General features: G+C 35.1%; 1 protein-coding gene across 1 annotated transcript; it reads left to right on the forward strand.

The window, feature by feature from the left end:
- Positions 1-226: 226 nt before the first annotated feature.
- On the forward strand, positions 227-7,423 carry LOC311168918 (hyaluronidase-like; the record flags this gene model as incomplete). The annotated part of the gene is made up of 3 exons (XM_084230622.1): positions 227-1,144; positions 3,773-3,862; positions 6,986-7,423. The coding sequence occupies 3 exons, from the start codon at positions 227-229 to the stop codon at positions 7,421-7,423; spliced, it is 1,446 nt and encodes a 481-aa protein (XP_084086748.1).
- Positions 7,424-18,168: the final 10,745 nt, after the last annotated feature.

An 18,168-nucleotide genomic window follows, 5' to 3' on the forward strand; every position in this document is an offset into this window, starting at 1 on the left:
ACCTCCTAAATCTTATTGAAAATTTGCCTCAACCCTTAAAGAATGGCTTAAACACCACCATGATGTTTTACTCGATTTGCTAATCTCTGTACTAAAAAACTGAAGGGATATGGTTAACTGTCATGGTTAACTCTTTTCTGTCATGGCTAAATTTTCTGTCATGGCTAACTCTTTTCTTCTTATTATTTTGAAGGTGATTGCTCAACAATGACACCAACCACAAGCCATGTGTAAACAGTGGGTAGTGTGTCTGGGCGCCCTGCTGCTCGGGGTCATGTCCACTCAGTCAGCCCTCAAACCAGCAATGCCTCCTGTGATCAAGGAAACACCTTTCAACATTTTCTGGGCTGCCCCAACAATACAGTGTCAACATTTCTTCAATGTGAATCTGAATCTTCAATTATATGATATTATATCAAATCCTGCAGAGACTCAGAGCGGATCAACCATTGCCATATTTTATCCGGACGAATTAGGGTACTACCCTTATGTCTCCCAAGGAAAATCCTTTAATGGAGGGATACCACAGAATATGAGCCTTCCTAAACACCTTAGGAAAACCGCCGAGGACATAGAAAAAGTTGTCCCTTGGTGGAGATCAGAAAGCCTTGTTGTCATTGACTGGGAAAACTGGAAACCTCAATGGGATAGAAATTGGGGCAACAGAATGATTTATAAAAATTACTCCATGGCTTTTACTAGGAACCACCACCCTGATTGGTCAGAAATGAAAGTGAAATCTGTTGCCCAACAGGAATTTGAAAAGGCTGGAAGGAGTCTTATGAACACTACTCTCACACTGGCTTTAGAAATGAGACCAAAATGCTTATGGGGATTTTATCTTTATCCTGACTGCTACAATTATGATTACAGGATAAATTCACAGTTTTACACAGGCAATTGTCCAAATGATGAAATTTTACGTAATGACCAACTCCAGTGGCTATGGCAAAAAAGCACAGCACTTTACACTTCAATTTATTTGGATAAAATATTGAAGTCAAGTTTAAATGCTTTGAAATTTGTTCATTATCGAATTAGAGAAGCCTTGAGAATTGCTGAAATGGCTAGGCATGACTATGCTTTGCCAGTGTTTATTTTTTCCAGACCATTTTATTTGCATAGTATTGAAACTTTGTCACAGGTAAGAAAGTACTCATAAAAAATGGAAATTTAGTAGAATGACTAGTATTGTGTCCTGAAACTATATTATTATCGGTGGTATTTATGTATTTTTAATGCCAAACTAATTTTGAAAATCACCGACAATTAGATATTTACTGAAGAGTTTTGTGATAATGATTCTTACCAGCTTAGCATTTATAGGGGCTTCCTGCAGAGCAGTTGTTGACCTTGAGTAAAATCACATAACGGACAGATCAATTTTAAACAGGGAGAAATTTCAGGATCACTTTTTTAATGTGAAAGAGTAGCAACAATTTTCCAACTCAAAACCATAAAACCAGAGTTTGGAAATTATCAATCAAGTGAATGTTTTATTATATCACACTTTTATTTTCTAATTGATTAAGTTAGTTGAAAAACAATAGATTCTCTGATTTTATCTATGAGAATCTACAATGTGATCTAGTGGCTACCGTCTAAGGATTCAACATTGCTTGCATAAATGAATAGATATTGTCCTTCGACTTAACACAAGGTAGGAGAGAGAGGGGGAGATAACCTTATTTGAAAGATAGTGAGTTTGTAAACACTTGGAAATGTTCAGGTTTTAGGTAGATGTCCATTTACATCGGACATTATTGTAGCTATTCAATCATTGAATATGTGGCTAGATCAGAAAACCTCTAAATCTCTTTGAATCCCTCTGAGGCTGCAATTCTGTAATTTCAGTACCCAGCACAGAAGCAGAGTTGTTGGTTAGACAATACACAGCTTCACTTCTTAGACCACTTATATTTGAGATAAGGTCATTTAAAGCAGTATCAATTCTTCCTCAAATATTTCAGAACAAAATCTATTACCACAAACAAATACTGCTAATTAGTTGACATTTCTATATTTTCAGGATCACTCAATATTATTCAAAATGGGGTGTCCTTTCAATAAATTTAAGAAGAACAGCATCTTATCATCATGACAAGAAGTTGGAGAATTTCAGGGGTATCTAATTTTGCTCTCATCCAGACACAAATTCTTTCTACCTTACTCTGTTTTAATTTATTTTTTTTAAAGTGTGGTATTCCCTATGCCAGGAAGAATCTGCCATTTTGATGCAATATTAAATTCCTAGAAAGTTCTTGAGTATATTAATTCTACTCTGTTTCTTCATAATTTCATACCATTAGTTCTAATTCTTTTTGTGCAACTGAAAATAAATCAAATCCTCCCTTCAAAAGCCAGTTCTCCAGGTTTTTGAAGACCTGTCACACTTAACAAAGTCTTTCTGTTAGGTTATTCCTCAAGGAATAAATCCCTCAAAGTAAATCCTTTTGAAAAAAAGACTAAGTAATATTTATTCATTCAAAAATTATTTATTGAGTGCCTCCAATAATAACAGTAGAATATAATAATCTAAGCAGATTGTTTTGATAGAAGATGAAAGAATGAGATGAGCCACATTTTAATGAAGGCATTGCTCACACCTTTTCCATTTTTTGTACTATTTGACTTTTGAAGTAAATTATGAGCTAAGTTTCACCTCTGAATTCCACTTACAGAATTGCCTGACTTATTATAATATTTTAATACTTTAAAATATTACTTTAAATACTTTACTTTTAATACTTTAAAAATTACTTAAATACTTTAGAGTATTTTAATACATACTCAACAAACAGTATGGGTTTTTCTCATCTGGTATGTAAATAAAATAACTTATCAATGAAATCATTTAAAACAAACTCTGCTTGGTATTTTCTTTTGGACTTTCTCAGTTGAAATAAAAGATTAATTTATCTTAATTTCCAAATACTCTTCAGTCTGTCCACACTGCTCATAAGGATTGACATTGTCTTTGCTGGGTCCCTCATTGTTTCTCATTGAATAATTTCCATCATCTCCTAACTGGTGTCCCAACCTGCCATCTTGATCTACCTCTCCAATGTGTTCTTTACATTCCAGTAAAAAATATAAGGTTGCAGATCTGTGTCTTTCTAGGATTTTTTTGTAGTTAAGTCCTAACACTTTAAACAGAGCTTAAAAGACTCTTTATAATATTTGGATCTTACTTTAACACAAGGATTCATATACTTTCACTTCTCCGCAAATGTCCTGTGGTTTACCATCAGAATTACTGACCCATTTCTGGGTGGACCTTACTTTTTCCTACATATGACCCTCTGTCCTTCTTACTGGACATAAAACTGTGTTTGCTCCTGTCCAGGGTTTACATTCATTTCCAAATACCCATCTGAAATTTCACATCTTCAAGGATACCTTCTCAGACTCGTCATATTGATTTTGCAGAGTCTTATGGGTGCTAATATAAGAATTTAACTTTGTATACTGTAATTGCTTGTTCCTATGTCTGTCTTAACCATCATTCTGAAGTACTTTCTTCCTTAAGGGCAAAAACTAGAATATATTTAATGTTTATTTTATTAGTATCTAGAATATTGCCTGGTTATAAATATTTATCAAATAAATATAAATATTCAAAAGCAGGACTACCTTTTCCAATTTTGCTCTATTGTCCTTTGTTTTAGTAACTAAGATAACAAGATCATGGCTGCTTGGTTGAGACTTACTGAATTGTCAGTGACTAAATTGGACTTTTCAGAGACCACTTGTAACTATTCTTTTTTTGTAGGAGGACTTAGTACATACAATTGGTGAGAGTGCTGCACTGGGGGCAGCAGGAATCATATTGTGGGGAGGAAATGACTATTCTGCTTCAAAGGTAAGCAGTGCTTTCTCTGCCAAGATCTTCAATATATTCTAAATATTGTTTTGGATTTCAATTTTTCATGTCAGAGATAAATGGTTGATGATTACCTTCTCACTTGACTTGAATAATGTTCACAGAATACAGGAACTACCATTATCTTAGTACCTATTCTGTTTGGCCATGGTGGTTTAGTCACAGGGGGAGAGAGACAAGCTTTTCATGTTACGGTATGCAAATCCAGTATTTACATTCTAGGTGTGTAAACTTGGGCAAGTCAGTTAACCACTTTGAATCTCATTTCCCCCTCTAAAAAAAAAATACTGATATAATACCAACTCTGCAGAGATTGCTGGTAGATTAAATGATATCTCGTATATGCAACAAAGAAAAAGAACACTAAATAAAATAAATATGCCATCTACACGGAGTATGGAGTCTTTATTTTCTGAGCACCTATGATATAATAGAAGTGGTCATGGGAGGGAAAAATATGTATATATGTGTTTATTAACAGTCTACGCTTGATTCAGCTCTCAGGAAATAACTATTATTTTTCCACAACTGACTTTGAGCAAGTTCTCTTGGTCACCTGTCAGAGTGGAAGCACAGTTTCCCATCATTTCCAGGTTGGGGGACAAAAAGTTCCATTTTCAGGTATGAAAACATCTGATCTCACAAAATATAACAATAGCATCTCTTTTTAATTCAGCATGGTACAAATCAGCATGATGGAGTTGTTAAGAGCAGAGGCCCTGAGTTGGACTGCCTGGTTTCTGATCCTCCCTTTTTGTCACCTACTAACCATGTGGTCATGAACAAGTCAATGATTTTACAAATTTTTATTGATAAAATGGGGAGAATAGTAATATTTGTCTCATAGGGATTTTATGAGAATTACCTTTATATATGGAAAGCACTGAAAGCAACAGTTGACACAACATGAGTGCCAAGTAAGTTTTGGGTATTATTATCTGGATTAAAATTTCTTGCCACCACCTCCCCACACTCTAAGCTGGGGTCTCATGTATGGGAAAGAAGATTACAGTTAATTTCTACATTTCAAGGATGGGTATAGGGGACCAAAGATGAAGTATAGAAGGAGGAAAAGTAGTCAGTATCATTTTTATTTGGAGGTATTTATAATTATCTTTGTTTCTTGCTGTCTCCCATGTCCTCCTTTTTTATTTTAGTTAATGGTTTGCTTAGTTTTATTTTATTCTGTCTTAGAAACCGTCTCAGATGCCTCAGACAAGGAGACTTTACATAACTTAAGTTATTTTTCCTAAATATAGTATGAAGTTAGCCTAGACTGAGTGAACTGAAACAAATATACACAGGCTTTTCAGAACTTGTTACTGCCAAAAGTGATACCTTGTTCAACTGTCTATCATAAGTAACTTTAGTCTGCCTCATGACTTTCCATTTGAACTCCTAAATTCTTACCTTGGATTTAAAATTCTGGGACCTCCTTCACTATGAAAACTATCCCACTTTGGATCAAAAAGACGTGGTGCATATACATAAAGGACTACAACTCAGCAATCAAAAAAGATAAACTCATGCCATTTTTGGCAATGCGGTTGGAACTAGAAGGGATTATCCTAAATGAAGTGAGCCAGAAGGAGAAAGATGATACTGGATGGTGTCACTTATATGTGGAATATAGAGAAACCAAACAAAGGATCAGACAAAGACAAACTTTAAAACCGATGCTTGAAAGCTGACTATAGATCTGACACATCCAGAAGGAGAGGGGGATCAAGAGGGAAGAAAATGGGGGTGGACAGGAGAAGGATGCAAAATAATGACATGTCATTAAAAAATTTTCTACCTTTTAAGTTCATTGAATTTAATTATGCATTATTAATTAATATTGATCAAAATAGTTGAAGAACTAATAGAAAATTTATGTTATTAATAAGCATTGAATACTAGGAGTTTTCCATAGTCCTTCCTAGGTGGGTCAAGGCAGGCATTTATGGAGATTCTAGCCAGATTTTTCTAGGCTAGCTGATGATATAACCTCAGATAAAGTAGCCTGTCTTGCAGCACAGTGTGATTAACAGGAGGAAATATGTTCTAGTGTTACAGCCCAAAGTTGTGGATGTGTCAATGATGGTCTAATGATAGACTTGTAAGAAAATAACCTTACCTACTACCTCTGGCCATTTGATTAGAAATAATGACCCTCTACCTCCTACAATCTGACTGATAGGTAAATAAAGTGTGGTATATTTATAATGTGAAATACTGAGCCACAGCTAAAATAAAAAACCTGAGCTACATGTATCAATGTGAAAAAAAAATCTCAGAAAGGTTAAGTTTAAAAAGCAAGTTGCAGAAAATAAAATGTCCCAAAAGAAAAATAGACACAAATGTTTAAAAAGATATTACATATATAATTAAATATATAAAGTTATAGGAACATGAAAGCAAATACTGTCCAACAACTTCAGAACAATTATCTCCACAAAGGTAAGGTAAAGAATGGTATAATTTGGCAGCCTTAGAAAAATCTGACTTAATGTTGATATATATTAGGTCTCACTGTTAAAAATGTTTCACAATTAGCCCTCCCCAGTGGCGCAGCAGGTTGAGCTCCACATGGCGTGGCAGACTTTTCCTGTCTTGCCTGCTGCTCCCCTCAGTAGTGTATTTTGGTCGTCTGCCTGTTCTGTTCCCCACTCCGTCTCTTGTGAATCCTTTCACCCTCCTGTGCCTCTGGCCTATACCCCAGCTCTTGTATAAAAAAGAAATAAATCTTTAACAAAAGAAAAAATAAAAGAAAAAAAATGTTTCACAATTAAAGTTAAATTTAAAATCCATCCCATTATCTTTTTAAAGTGCTGTTACAAATAGCTTTTTATATTGAGGAATAGTCTCATGGGAAAATACTGAGTCATTTCCACCTGACAATCATATGAAATTGACTTTTCCTAGTATTCCCAATCAAAGATATAGATCATCATTTCTGTGACCTTATAAGGACTTAGTCTCTCATTTAAATGATTAATACTTTGAAATGTTTTGCCACCTCAGCCTTATCACTTACAAAAATATCAGGCATTAATAACACTTGGATAATGGAATCACATTTTGAGAGTGATCTCAAATGACCTTTATTTTTTCCTACAGGAGAGCTGCTTATCTGTGCAAAAATCTGTTGATGGGCCATTGGGCCATTATGCTGTTAATGTGACATCTGCAGCCAAACTTTGCAGTCAAAGTCTATGTAACTATAATGGAAGATGTATTCGAAAAATACCTGAATCTTCTTCCTATCTGCATATGCCTGAAGGCAGTAGTAAGAAGTTTGACCTAAATAAAGGCTTCAGATTGACCATTTCTTCATCCAGTAAACTGAAGACAGTAGAGGACATGAAGAATGTGTTTGCGTGTCAGTGCTATTATGGTTGGCATGGAGAGTCTTGCCAGAAACACTCTTCAGAACTCTTTAGAGGGAATAAGTCTCCTACAGCCAACTTTAACTTAACACTTTTTCTCAGCATGACCTCATCTGTCATTCTGTTGAATTTTTTGTACTCCTACTACAATGTCATTTTTTTCCCTTGAAATACCAAATTGTAGGCGCGACAGACCTCTCCTGCCATGCCTGCTGCTCCCCTCAGCAGTATATTTCATCGGTTTGCCTGTTTTGTTCCCCACTCTGGCTCTGGTGAATTCTCTCACCCTCCTGCACTTCTAACTGTTCCCAGTGCTTGTATAAATAAATAAATCTTAAAAAAAAAAAGAAACACCAAATTGTAAAACATGCTGACTTTTTTCTTTACCTTCAATCTACTTCTAAAATATGTGTTGGCTTTAAGTTAAAAAAAAAATCATTGGCTCCATTTATTGATATAACAATGATTTATTGGGTGCTAACTGAACAAAGTCCCTGATCTTGAGAACTTAAATTCTTTTTTTTTAAGATTTATTTATTTAAGCATAGAAGAACTGGGGTACAGGCCAGGGGTACAGGGAGTGAGGGGATTCACCAGAGACAGAGTGGGGAGCAGAGCAGGCAGACTGACTGAAATACACTGCTGAGGGGAGCAGCAGGTGAGACAGGAGAGGTCTATTGCACCATGTGGGTTAGCATCCTGGCCAGGGATGGAACTAGTGCTGCATTGGCTGCTTATAGCTTTATAGTGCAGAGACTTAACCCCTTGTGCCACCAGGGAGGCCAGAGAACTTAAATTCTTGTGGGAAAATGAACAATAATAAATAAACAAATACACACACACATCAAATGGTGATAAGCACTATGGGGATTAATAAAGCAGGATAAAGGGATTAGGGAGAGTGGCAAATAAGTAGTCAAATGAGGTTTCCCTAAAGGGATGACTTGAAGGCAGGAGGAACAGGTGACAAGCGTACCTGAGAAGAACATTTGTGGGGAAGGAAAGAACAAAAGTAGAATTTAAAGACTTTAAGACTTAAAATGTGGAATATTTCAGGCTCTCAAGTAGGCCAGTGTGGAGGAGTAAGGCCATGGAGAACCAGGTCACTAATGAACTTGACTAGAATTAAGAGTCTGAGAAAAAACAAAAAGAATTAAGAGTCTGAGTGAAAGTACCTTTTTTTTTTAATAATTGAAAAGTTTCTGTAGGAAAGTTGGTCAAATAAGATATACTCTGTATGTTTAATTTTTTAATACACTTAAATTGCATAGGAACAAGGGATCTATTTTGCAGAGCTACAGAGGTCTTGAGACTCAAGATAATATCAAATTGGAGATATTCCACATGGGATGTGGAACACTCAATAACATGGGAGCTAAACAAGGCATGTGTTAGGTTATAGCTGTTGGAGCTGCAGGGATTGGGAATTGTTAAATAGTACATGTGACCCAAGGGCTCCAAATTATAGGGGCGAGAGATCCGAACTGAGTGCTGGAGCATTCAGTCTTATTCAAAGTGTCACTAAGACTCCTGAAAATTCAGTTAACAAACATCTGTATCAGAATGTAAATCTTATTACACTCTTATAAGATGAAAATTACACAGGAAATTCTTTGAGTTGATACTTGTTGGGAATAGGAAAGCGCACTATACCGCTAAATAACTCATTTCCTTCCAGTTCTCTATGGCAAGTCACTTGGAAAAATTGATGTGTCACTTGACTAGACCTATTTATAATCCAGATCATCTCCTTTTTTAAAGACTCAGAAGAGATTATAGTATCCCATATGTTATTTCCCTCTTTAGGGTAGGTATTTTCTTGTCCAACACCTTCTAAATATTGTAATTTGCTTGATTCATCATTTATTACGAGGAGAAATGAAAGGTAAAGAGGCAGTGAAATAGAGCAAGCTAAATTGAGGGCTATTTGTTAAGTTCCCCTATTTTGTTGGTATTCTGCTACTCCAAGGGTGCAATTACAATAATTAGATTGTTGTGCCCAAACAAGAAATATTTTTACAACTACTAAAATTGGTCATAAGCCATAAACAGTGGAAGGAATGGCTCCTTGTATTGTTACAGTGATGTTTATTCAATAAATTCCAATAAAGCAAGAAATGAAAATATTAAAGAAAATTATCACCATTTTGAAGATGAAGAAAATATTATGTGGAACAAATGAGGGAGGGGTATAGCCAATTTTACCCAATAATCAGTGACTATATCAAGGATAGGATACATATCACTGCTATTGATGATTTAAATTTACAGTGCCTCTAAAACAATTGGGAACATAAGAATTAAGCAGATGACAGAAAAAAAGGGAAAAATATAAAAAATAAGTGGAAGAAAATAAGAAACATCTCATTTCTTTGGGCTATAGATAAATCATTTAACTTTTCTAAATAAAAATGTTAAATTTTATTTCATTCAAATTCTTATTTACTTATGTTTTCTTTTTCTTCTTTTTTTTTTAAAGATTTATTTATTTATACAAAAACCAGGGTACAGTCCAGATATGCAGGAGGGTGAGAGGATTCACCAGAGACAGAGCAGGAAACAGAACAGGCAGACTGAGAAAATACACTGCTGAGGGGAGCAGCGGGTGAGACAGGAGAGGTCTGCCCTGCCATGTGGGACCCACGCCGGCCGGCGGGGATCGAACTGGCCCTGCAGAGGCTGTAGACAGCTTTATAGCGCTGCGCTCAACCGCCTGCACTACCATGGAGGCCCTACTTATGTTTATTTAGGTAGCATTGGTTTACAACATTATATTGATTAAGAGTTAGAGGGTCACACCTCTTCAGATGTATATTATCACACCACACCCACCACCAAGGCATCTGAAAACCAGAGGACTTGACATATTTCTAATAATCAGATACTTTAATATTGGTTTGTAAAAAAAAAAAAAAAACTGTGCCAATTAAAAACATTATAGAAAACAAAAAACATTAAATTTTTGTTGTAATTTTTTGACTTGCATAATTTTGAGGGTTCCAGAATATAATAATCAACTATCTTATAAAAAATGAGAATGCATCATTTATGTCTAACTCAAAAAAGAATAAACAGCTCTCTTTTTTTCCTTAAAGATCAAAATTTGAACTTTAATTTTTTTTTCTTAAAGATTTATTTATTTATGCATACAAGAACTGGGGTACAGGCAGGAGGTGTGGCCGAGCGGAGGGTGAGAGGATTCACCAGAGAAAGAGCGGGGAACAGAACAGGCAGACTGACTGAAATACACTGCTGAGGGGAGCAGCGGGTGAGACAGGAGAGGTTTGCCACACCATGTGGGTAGCTCCCTGGCTGGCCGAGGATCTGGGATTGAACTTGTGCTACAGAGGCTGTGGATAGCCTCATAGTGCTGCTCTCAACCCCCTGTGCCACCAGGGGGCCCCAAACTTTAATTCTATGCTTATGGTAATTCTCCAAGAGATCTTAATTACTCATTTGTAATCACAATAGCTTAATAGTAATACAAATCACATTAGTAAATGAAATATACCTTCAAGATAATGAGGAAGGGGTACCTGTTTGAAATCCAATGAGCCCTTTACTCCTTCCTGAATTGAACAAAGACACTTTGCAGGCTCTGGCAGAGCAGTATCCTACCTCTTAGGACTCTTTATTTGGACTTAAGCTTTTTGATGAGATACTTGTTTTTTTCAATTCTCTTAACTGTTCCACACCACTCATTTTTTTATATCAGAAGGAATGAATGTCTTCATTTGAAAAATGTTATAATTGTAATCTTTGGCCTTTAGTAAATTAATGGCATTATGTTTATTTTTATATTGGAGATATTCTTTACAAAGCCTTCTACCTTTCTCTTCCACTGGAGATTCTCATCCCCAGTTTGGGATAAGTTTCTTGCATTATTTTTCAAAAAACTTCCTGTCCATTCTCTCTGTTCATCTATAAGAGCACCTTTAGAAGGTGTTGCTTGGTGTTGCTTTTTTTTTTTTTTTTTTTTTTGTCTTGTATTACAGATTGTTCATCTCTTGTTCTAGAACACTAGTGTAGTCTTTAGCATATCTGGACATATACTTTTAATTCATACAATCACTTTTGTGTGTGTGTGTGTGCAATATGATTGCTCCTTTTTCTTAGTAACCTTCTTTTGGTTTGTGGATTCAACAGCTTCTTGAATCTCTCTGGGAATACCAATTTGATTTTTGTTGTTGTTATTAATAGACATTTTATTTTGTTCCATTTTCCCTGGGATCTGTTGTTCCTTTTATGAATTACTTTTCTTTCCTATGGTTGGTCTGACTCAAGCATTTGGAGATCCTTGGTCATCCATTTAAAATCATGAAAGACCGGAGGGATTGAAAAGAGAGTGCCCACCCCTGCATTTGTTTGGCTGGCTATACTCAACAGGATTGTCCTGCTGAATGGTAGGAAGGACTCTAAAGATTCTATAAAGGGCTGAAGCATGTTTACAAGTAAGATTTCATGAGGAGCATGTTGCTGAAAACAGGCAGGTTGGTAGGAACCCACACAATTATCAAAGTCAGGAGAAAATTATCATGGAGTGTAATTCGCTCCTGGGTTGATCTGCCTTTCCTTTTTTATCCCTTCATGGCTGCAGCAGAGACTTAGCTAAATCCAGTCCAGCTGTGCTTTTGTCCTTAGGCCAAACGCCAAAATCTGGACCGTACCCAGGAAGATCTTTCTCAATATGTAAATGTCCTGGGGTCCAATGTCTTTGCTACCTGTCACTCTACATCCTCCGGGAAGATGGATGATCTGACTTGTTCTGCTGTCCTGGAAACAACATATATTTTTAATTGATTACTCTGATCGTCATCCATCTACCTTGAAATTTTTCATCTGTTGTCTCTGTTCTTAGGGTTTCTCTCTGCAATGTAAGAGACAGCTCATGCATCTGTAATAACTTTTTACATGATTTTTAAAATTCTAAATAATTTAGTTTCAGCTGTTTTCCTCCCTTGGCTCTTGTCATCCTTTCTTGTTTTCAGGTTTATGCTGCAGTTTTTTCTAAGGGCATGTGCTGAAGATGACACAGTAAATGTGTAAGCTCAGTTCAACATCTTGAACCATTAGCGGTAGTAAATTAATTTATTTACACTAGAGGATACGTAAATCCCTGCTCAGCGTAGTTTTTCCATTATCATTAATGATAGTATATTCAGATGTATTTTTAAAGTAAAATATATTATCGTAGATGTTCCACTCCATCCCTTTTTTTCCTTCTTTTATCTGGAAATCTTAAATATGTAGTTTTCTTTACTCCCCAAATTTCCAACTGAAGTCTCAATCAAAGTTTTCTTTTTTCCAGTCTCAAGTCAATGAATTTAGATTGTGTATTTTCAGCAAAGAGCAGTCACTTATACCAATATGCTTTTAAGAGAGTCTGATCTTGGTTATAAAGAGACTTAATGCAAGCCTCCAGTTGAACTTGGCGGCCTGAGTCGCCCCTGTAATAACATGTTTCTCTGAACTGCCACAGTGTACCCTTTGCCTCCAACCTCTGCTTTGTATCAGGTGACTAGAGGACCAGCAGAAAACAAAAGCAAAGGTAAACCATATTTTTTTGTTCTCTGAAAACATTTCAGGATTCTTTTTAAAAATATGCTTTCTGAGGGCAACTAGAAAAAAAATGAGTTCTGTTTTACTCTTAGATTGCATCAATTTCTTTTCTGGCCTAATCTTGTTTACTTTTAAATACAGTACCTTTCAATATGCTTTAATGAATCTAGCACCTTAAGAAATACATTTGTCACTGATAGTTTATGTTAAATTTCAGTTAATCTTAGTCTATTTTAAGTATGTATTTGTTAATGACTCTGAATTTAATAATTGTTGAAAGCTTATTTCTCCTCTAGCTGTACAATTTTTTCAGAAAGCAGCTTTTTGCAGTAACCTAATACTGAACTTAACAGCATCAAAAGTTATTATCCAAAGCAGTTTTGTTAACCATCCATGAATAAGCATTAGTTATGACTTTATGAGAAAGCCACAGTTTTAATATTTTTATAACTGAAAGCCATGAAAACTTGCTCAAGCTAACTTTATAAAACCAAATGATTGTCTTTAGAGAACAAGTGCATTTCCTTATAAAGATTTTTTTTTCACAATCATTAATGAAGGACATTTTCTAATGTGTGTTCCATCAGCCTCATCTTATCATTTTGGGCTGTTATTTGGAACAAGCATTGCAGTTTTTAGGAAACATATGACATTTAAAATGGTTGAGAACATGGACATTTTGGGTCATAATGTAGGCTTTAAGTTCTTTTTCCAAATACTGATTAAGGAACTAGTGAATATTTAGAGGTGATAATCAGTAGTCACTTCAAATAAGAAAATCTCTTAGTAATTGGGAAAAGGGTATATGCATATATTGATATAACTAGATTTAAGTTTTCCAAAAAGTAAGAACAAGTACCAAAATGATGAGAAAAAAATCTTACATCCAAGAAATTTCCTAATGATGGAGGAAAAGAGCTACCTCAGCAACTGTAGGTGGCAAAGTTAGTGAAAGATATGAACTATTATGAGTTCAATAAGGTAGTTTAGGCAGGACTCGATAACTCTAATTCCTTCACTAATAACTCTTAAGCAATCAAACTTAATTTAAAACTGTTGTTAATTGAGAAATTTATTTTACTGATATATATTATTATAGAAATATCTCAGAAAGTTTAGTAACATTTATTTCAGCCTTTTGGTAACTTCAAATTTAGTTTGATGATGGAAAAAGTATCTCTTGTGAAAGTATTCATAGATTTTTAATGTTTCAATAGATTCACAAATAAAGAGTTGAAAAGTGTTAAATGGAAAAAGTTTTTTCAACCTTTAAAAATAACAACTTATGGGATATTCATTTGTGGAAATTCAGTGTTCTTTATAAACTTTATGACAATAGTAATATATAACATATTTTATTAGTAATACTCTTCTTTGTGAACCTGATACTTTCTTGGGAAAATCTTAAGCAAATTCATTAAAGTTATATTATACTTACATCATTATCTATAATTACTTGCTTGTTGAAGCCCTAGTCTCCTTGGTTTAGGACATTCCTCCTATTTTTACATATAATAGAATTAAAGATGCTCTGAATTTCTAGCAGGAGCAATCTCCTGTTTTCTGTTTAACAGAATGAAGACTTTCATTTAAACATAGGTCAAATTCACAATCTATCCAAATGAATAAATCCCATGTATATTTGTAAAAAACAAATCACACTCTTCAAGGAGCTCTATTTCTTAGATATAGTCTATTGGGTGGTTCAATAATTGGCTATTATCCTATGTTGGAATTGCTGGACATTTGTCATAGACATTGCAAAACAACTTTATTTTATCCTTAGTCCAACCCAGAATCTGTGATTGGAACATTTCTGTTTCCTTGTTGCATTAGGAGACCCTCTCAAGGTTACACTTGGAAATGATGATCTATTTCAAAACATTTTCAAGTTATATGGTTTGTGTACTTAGACTGCATACATTTAATGGTTATGAACAAACTGATTTTTTTAAGGAATAAAAACTCTATGTAGGGCCTCCCCGGTGGCACAGCGTTTGAGCGCTGGTTTGCGAAGCTGTGCGCAGCCTCTGCAGCGCCTTTCAATCCCCAGCCACCGGGCGAGGGTCCCACATGGCGCGCAGACCTCTCCTGCCGCCCACTGCTCCCCTCAGCAGTGTACTTCGTCACTCTGTCTGTTCTACTCTCCTCTCTGGCTCTGGTGAATTCTCTCACCTTCCCGCGCCTCTGACAGTACCCAGTGCTTGTATAAATAAACAAACAAACAAACAAATAAATCAATCTTAAAAAAAAAAAAACCCAACTCTATCTAAAACAAGTTTTCACTTTACATTTATGGTTAGTATATGTTACTGTAATAAAAAGCCAATTTTGTTTACTAACATCCAAATGCAACACCTTTCTCCATATCCTGAGACAGGAAAATGAAAGTAGAGAAGTTCTTCATTGATCCCTTTAAATACATGAAAATTAATTTACTATTACAATTTGGTGTTCACCAAAGGTGTTTTTTTGTTTGTTTTTGTATAGAAACAAACATAAGTCATTCAGTTACATCATAATACATACTCTCTGTTAAAATCTTGCAGAGATCACGCTATTTCATTCAATTGCAACATGGAAAGCTTTATCATTCACCCATAAGTATACTTGCAGTGGAAGCCTGGTGCCTTGGAAGGAGATACGGGATTTGTATGTAGCTAATTACACATGGTCCAAACCTATAAAGAAAAATACTTGCAAATACATTTTCATCAGATCTTTCGTTGTGTGCCACAATCTTCGCAGATTGCTTAATTTCCAAAGGTTTGACAACTTATAGTAAAGCTTACTGAAGGTTGACAGGGAGGTTTCAGGTAGGCAACAATTGCTACTATGCAAAAGGGCTTTGCAGTTTCAGGGAATGAATCCATCAAACACCAGGTCAGACCATGGTGGTAAGATGTCCAGAGAGCAATCCAATTCAGAGGAATTGTCATCTGGATTAGAAAATCTGTCCTATTTGAAAATGTCAGCCAGAGAAGAGGGGGAGGCAGTGGTAGACAAGATTACATCCCATATTCATAAATTTAAATATTAGAATTTAAGTTCCATTTCATAAGTAAAATATTCAAAAACTGTCACTTTTAGCTGGTATGCAAATAAAAAGATGTCAATGCCATGTCTGTATAAATAAAATGCTATCTTTATTTATCATCATTCCACTATCACCCCCCACCACCAAAAACAGTATTGTGATATGCTAGAAAGGCAATTAATAAAAATAAAAATTGAAAAGGTGAGAGATGGGAGCTTTTCTTGTGTGCCAATAATGGTAATAGCTCCTGGAGATTAAGATTTTCACCTCTGCTCCGTATCGGCTTCTGTTATATTGGATGGATTTTCTTATTTTGTGTTATAAACACACCAGGCCAGAATTCAAAGAAAACCATCAGATTTGATAAAGGATCTCTAAGAGGAAAATATGAACAGGAATAAGTAGAAATAAATATAATGTCATAATCATGAAAGACTAATGAAAACACAGAAGTTAATCTTCATTAGAAAGGCACAATTGGATAAAATACAATGGAATTTAAGTGCTTAACAAAATTCAAGACAAAAAAAATGACCTCAAGTGAAATTGATAAAATCCAGCTTCCTGAATGATTTCAAATTAGGTTAGATAAAAAACCAAAACTAATATACATGTTCAATTCCTCCAAATATTTTTGTTGTCTTTAGAGTTTTGTATTGTTTACAATCAGAGGAGGCAATTACTCTACAGCTTCTTTTTCTCATTTGTAATAAATAAAACCTGGCATTGTGCACTGTACTTTGTGGTACATAAGAATAAAATTTCTTCAAACCTATCTCCCATGTTCCTACTAAATATCTACTATGCCACTAACCATTGTTAGCTTTCCTTTACTTTAGATAATTAACCATTCCATAATTAGTTCATAATACCTACATGTCAGAATAGAGTGCTAACTTAAATCTCTGGCTGATGGTATTTACTTCAGTTGAAAAAGGGGGCTTTTTCTTGCCAGATTGCAGAAAAGGCGTACCATTGCCTGAAATAACTTTATAAAAAAATGATCATTGTTATCAAACCAAATTCACATGCTACCTTGTTTGAGGAGGTCATGACTAATTCCACAGTCTGAATTAATGGCCTCTTCTATGTTTCCAAAGAACTTTATCCATTTTTTAGTTAAAGTAATGGTTTTGGAAACATCCACATAGGACAAAATCTTAACAGAAGCTGCCTCCCAAGAAATCTCACCCAACTCCTCCTCCTCACATCTCTCCCTCTACCACCCAGTTCTCCTTCCTGGATTTAAGCAATGAAACCATTTCTTGAGTATTCTTCCAGAGAAATTCCTCACTATAAAAATTACATTTATATCCCTTATTCAGAGAAACAATGGCAGCGTTCTGTACACATCTTGCTTTTTTAAAAGTGTAAATATGTGTACTTTTATATATAATACTTATATATAACATACTTTAAAGAATAATTATAATATTTAATATAATAATATATATTATAATTATTATAATTATTAATAGCCACATCAATATGTAGAGCCAGCCTCTTTATTTGTTTTAGCTATATAGTATTCCGTTATGTGAAGACCCAGGTTATTTAACTACTCCTTTATTGATGGGCATTTGTTTTCAATTTTGGTCATTATAAAAAATGCCACAATGGATATCTTAGAAGCAGAATTTTTAGGTGAAAATTTATCTGCATTTGTAATTCAGATTTTTCTGTCCAACCTTCTGTTTTGACTGGAAATGCAGCATGGTTCTTTTGCTTTGTCTTTATTGCAAACAGTTTGGAGTCAGTGCCTGCACATTTTGCCTTTCTCAAATTCCCTACCTTGCATGTGTACATACAGAGAGGTGGGTGACATTTACAAGGTCTGGCTAATTCCAGTTTTCAAGCCATTGCTCTCAAAACCCAGGCAGAATTTGAAATCCAGCCATGTTTATTCTGAAACAAAACTAAGTCATCTGCCTACAGTCTCTGGTGACTCAATAATCTGCTGATCTCTTCCAGTCTTGCACCTGAAATTTGAAACTAGGATCTTAATAACCCAGATCAAACTCTCCTGTTTCTATATCATTCTAGTCCTCAGGCCTGAGGTTCTGTCCCAACTTCCCCATTCCAAGCTTACCTTACCTGGTAAGCCAGCTCTTCTGGGCAATGATTTGGGTCATATTTTGGAGGAAGGGGACAATTTAAGTTATTAATTTTGACTGTGGGTACTGAAGGACTTAAGTAACATCTCACAGACCACTAGACTATTTTACAGTTCAAAAACTTTAATTAGAAAGCTGAAGATTAAAATCAATTTAATGTTATTTTAAGGAGATTTGCTAAAAACAAGTTGACAGAGGGAACAT

This window comes from Talpa europaea, assembly GCF_964194135.1.
Source record: "Talpa europaea genome assembly, chromosome: 3".
Lineage (NCBI taxonomy): Eukaryota > Metazoa > Chordata > Mammalia > Eulipotyphla > Talpidae > Talpa > Talpa europaea.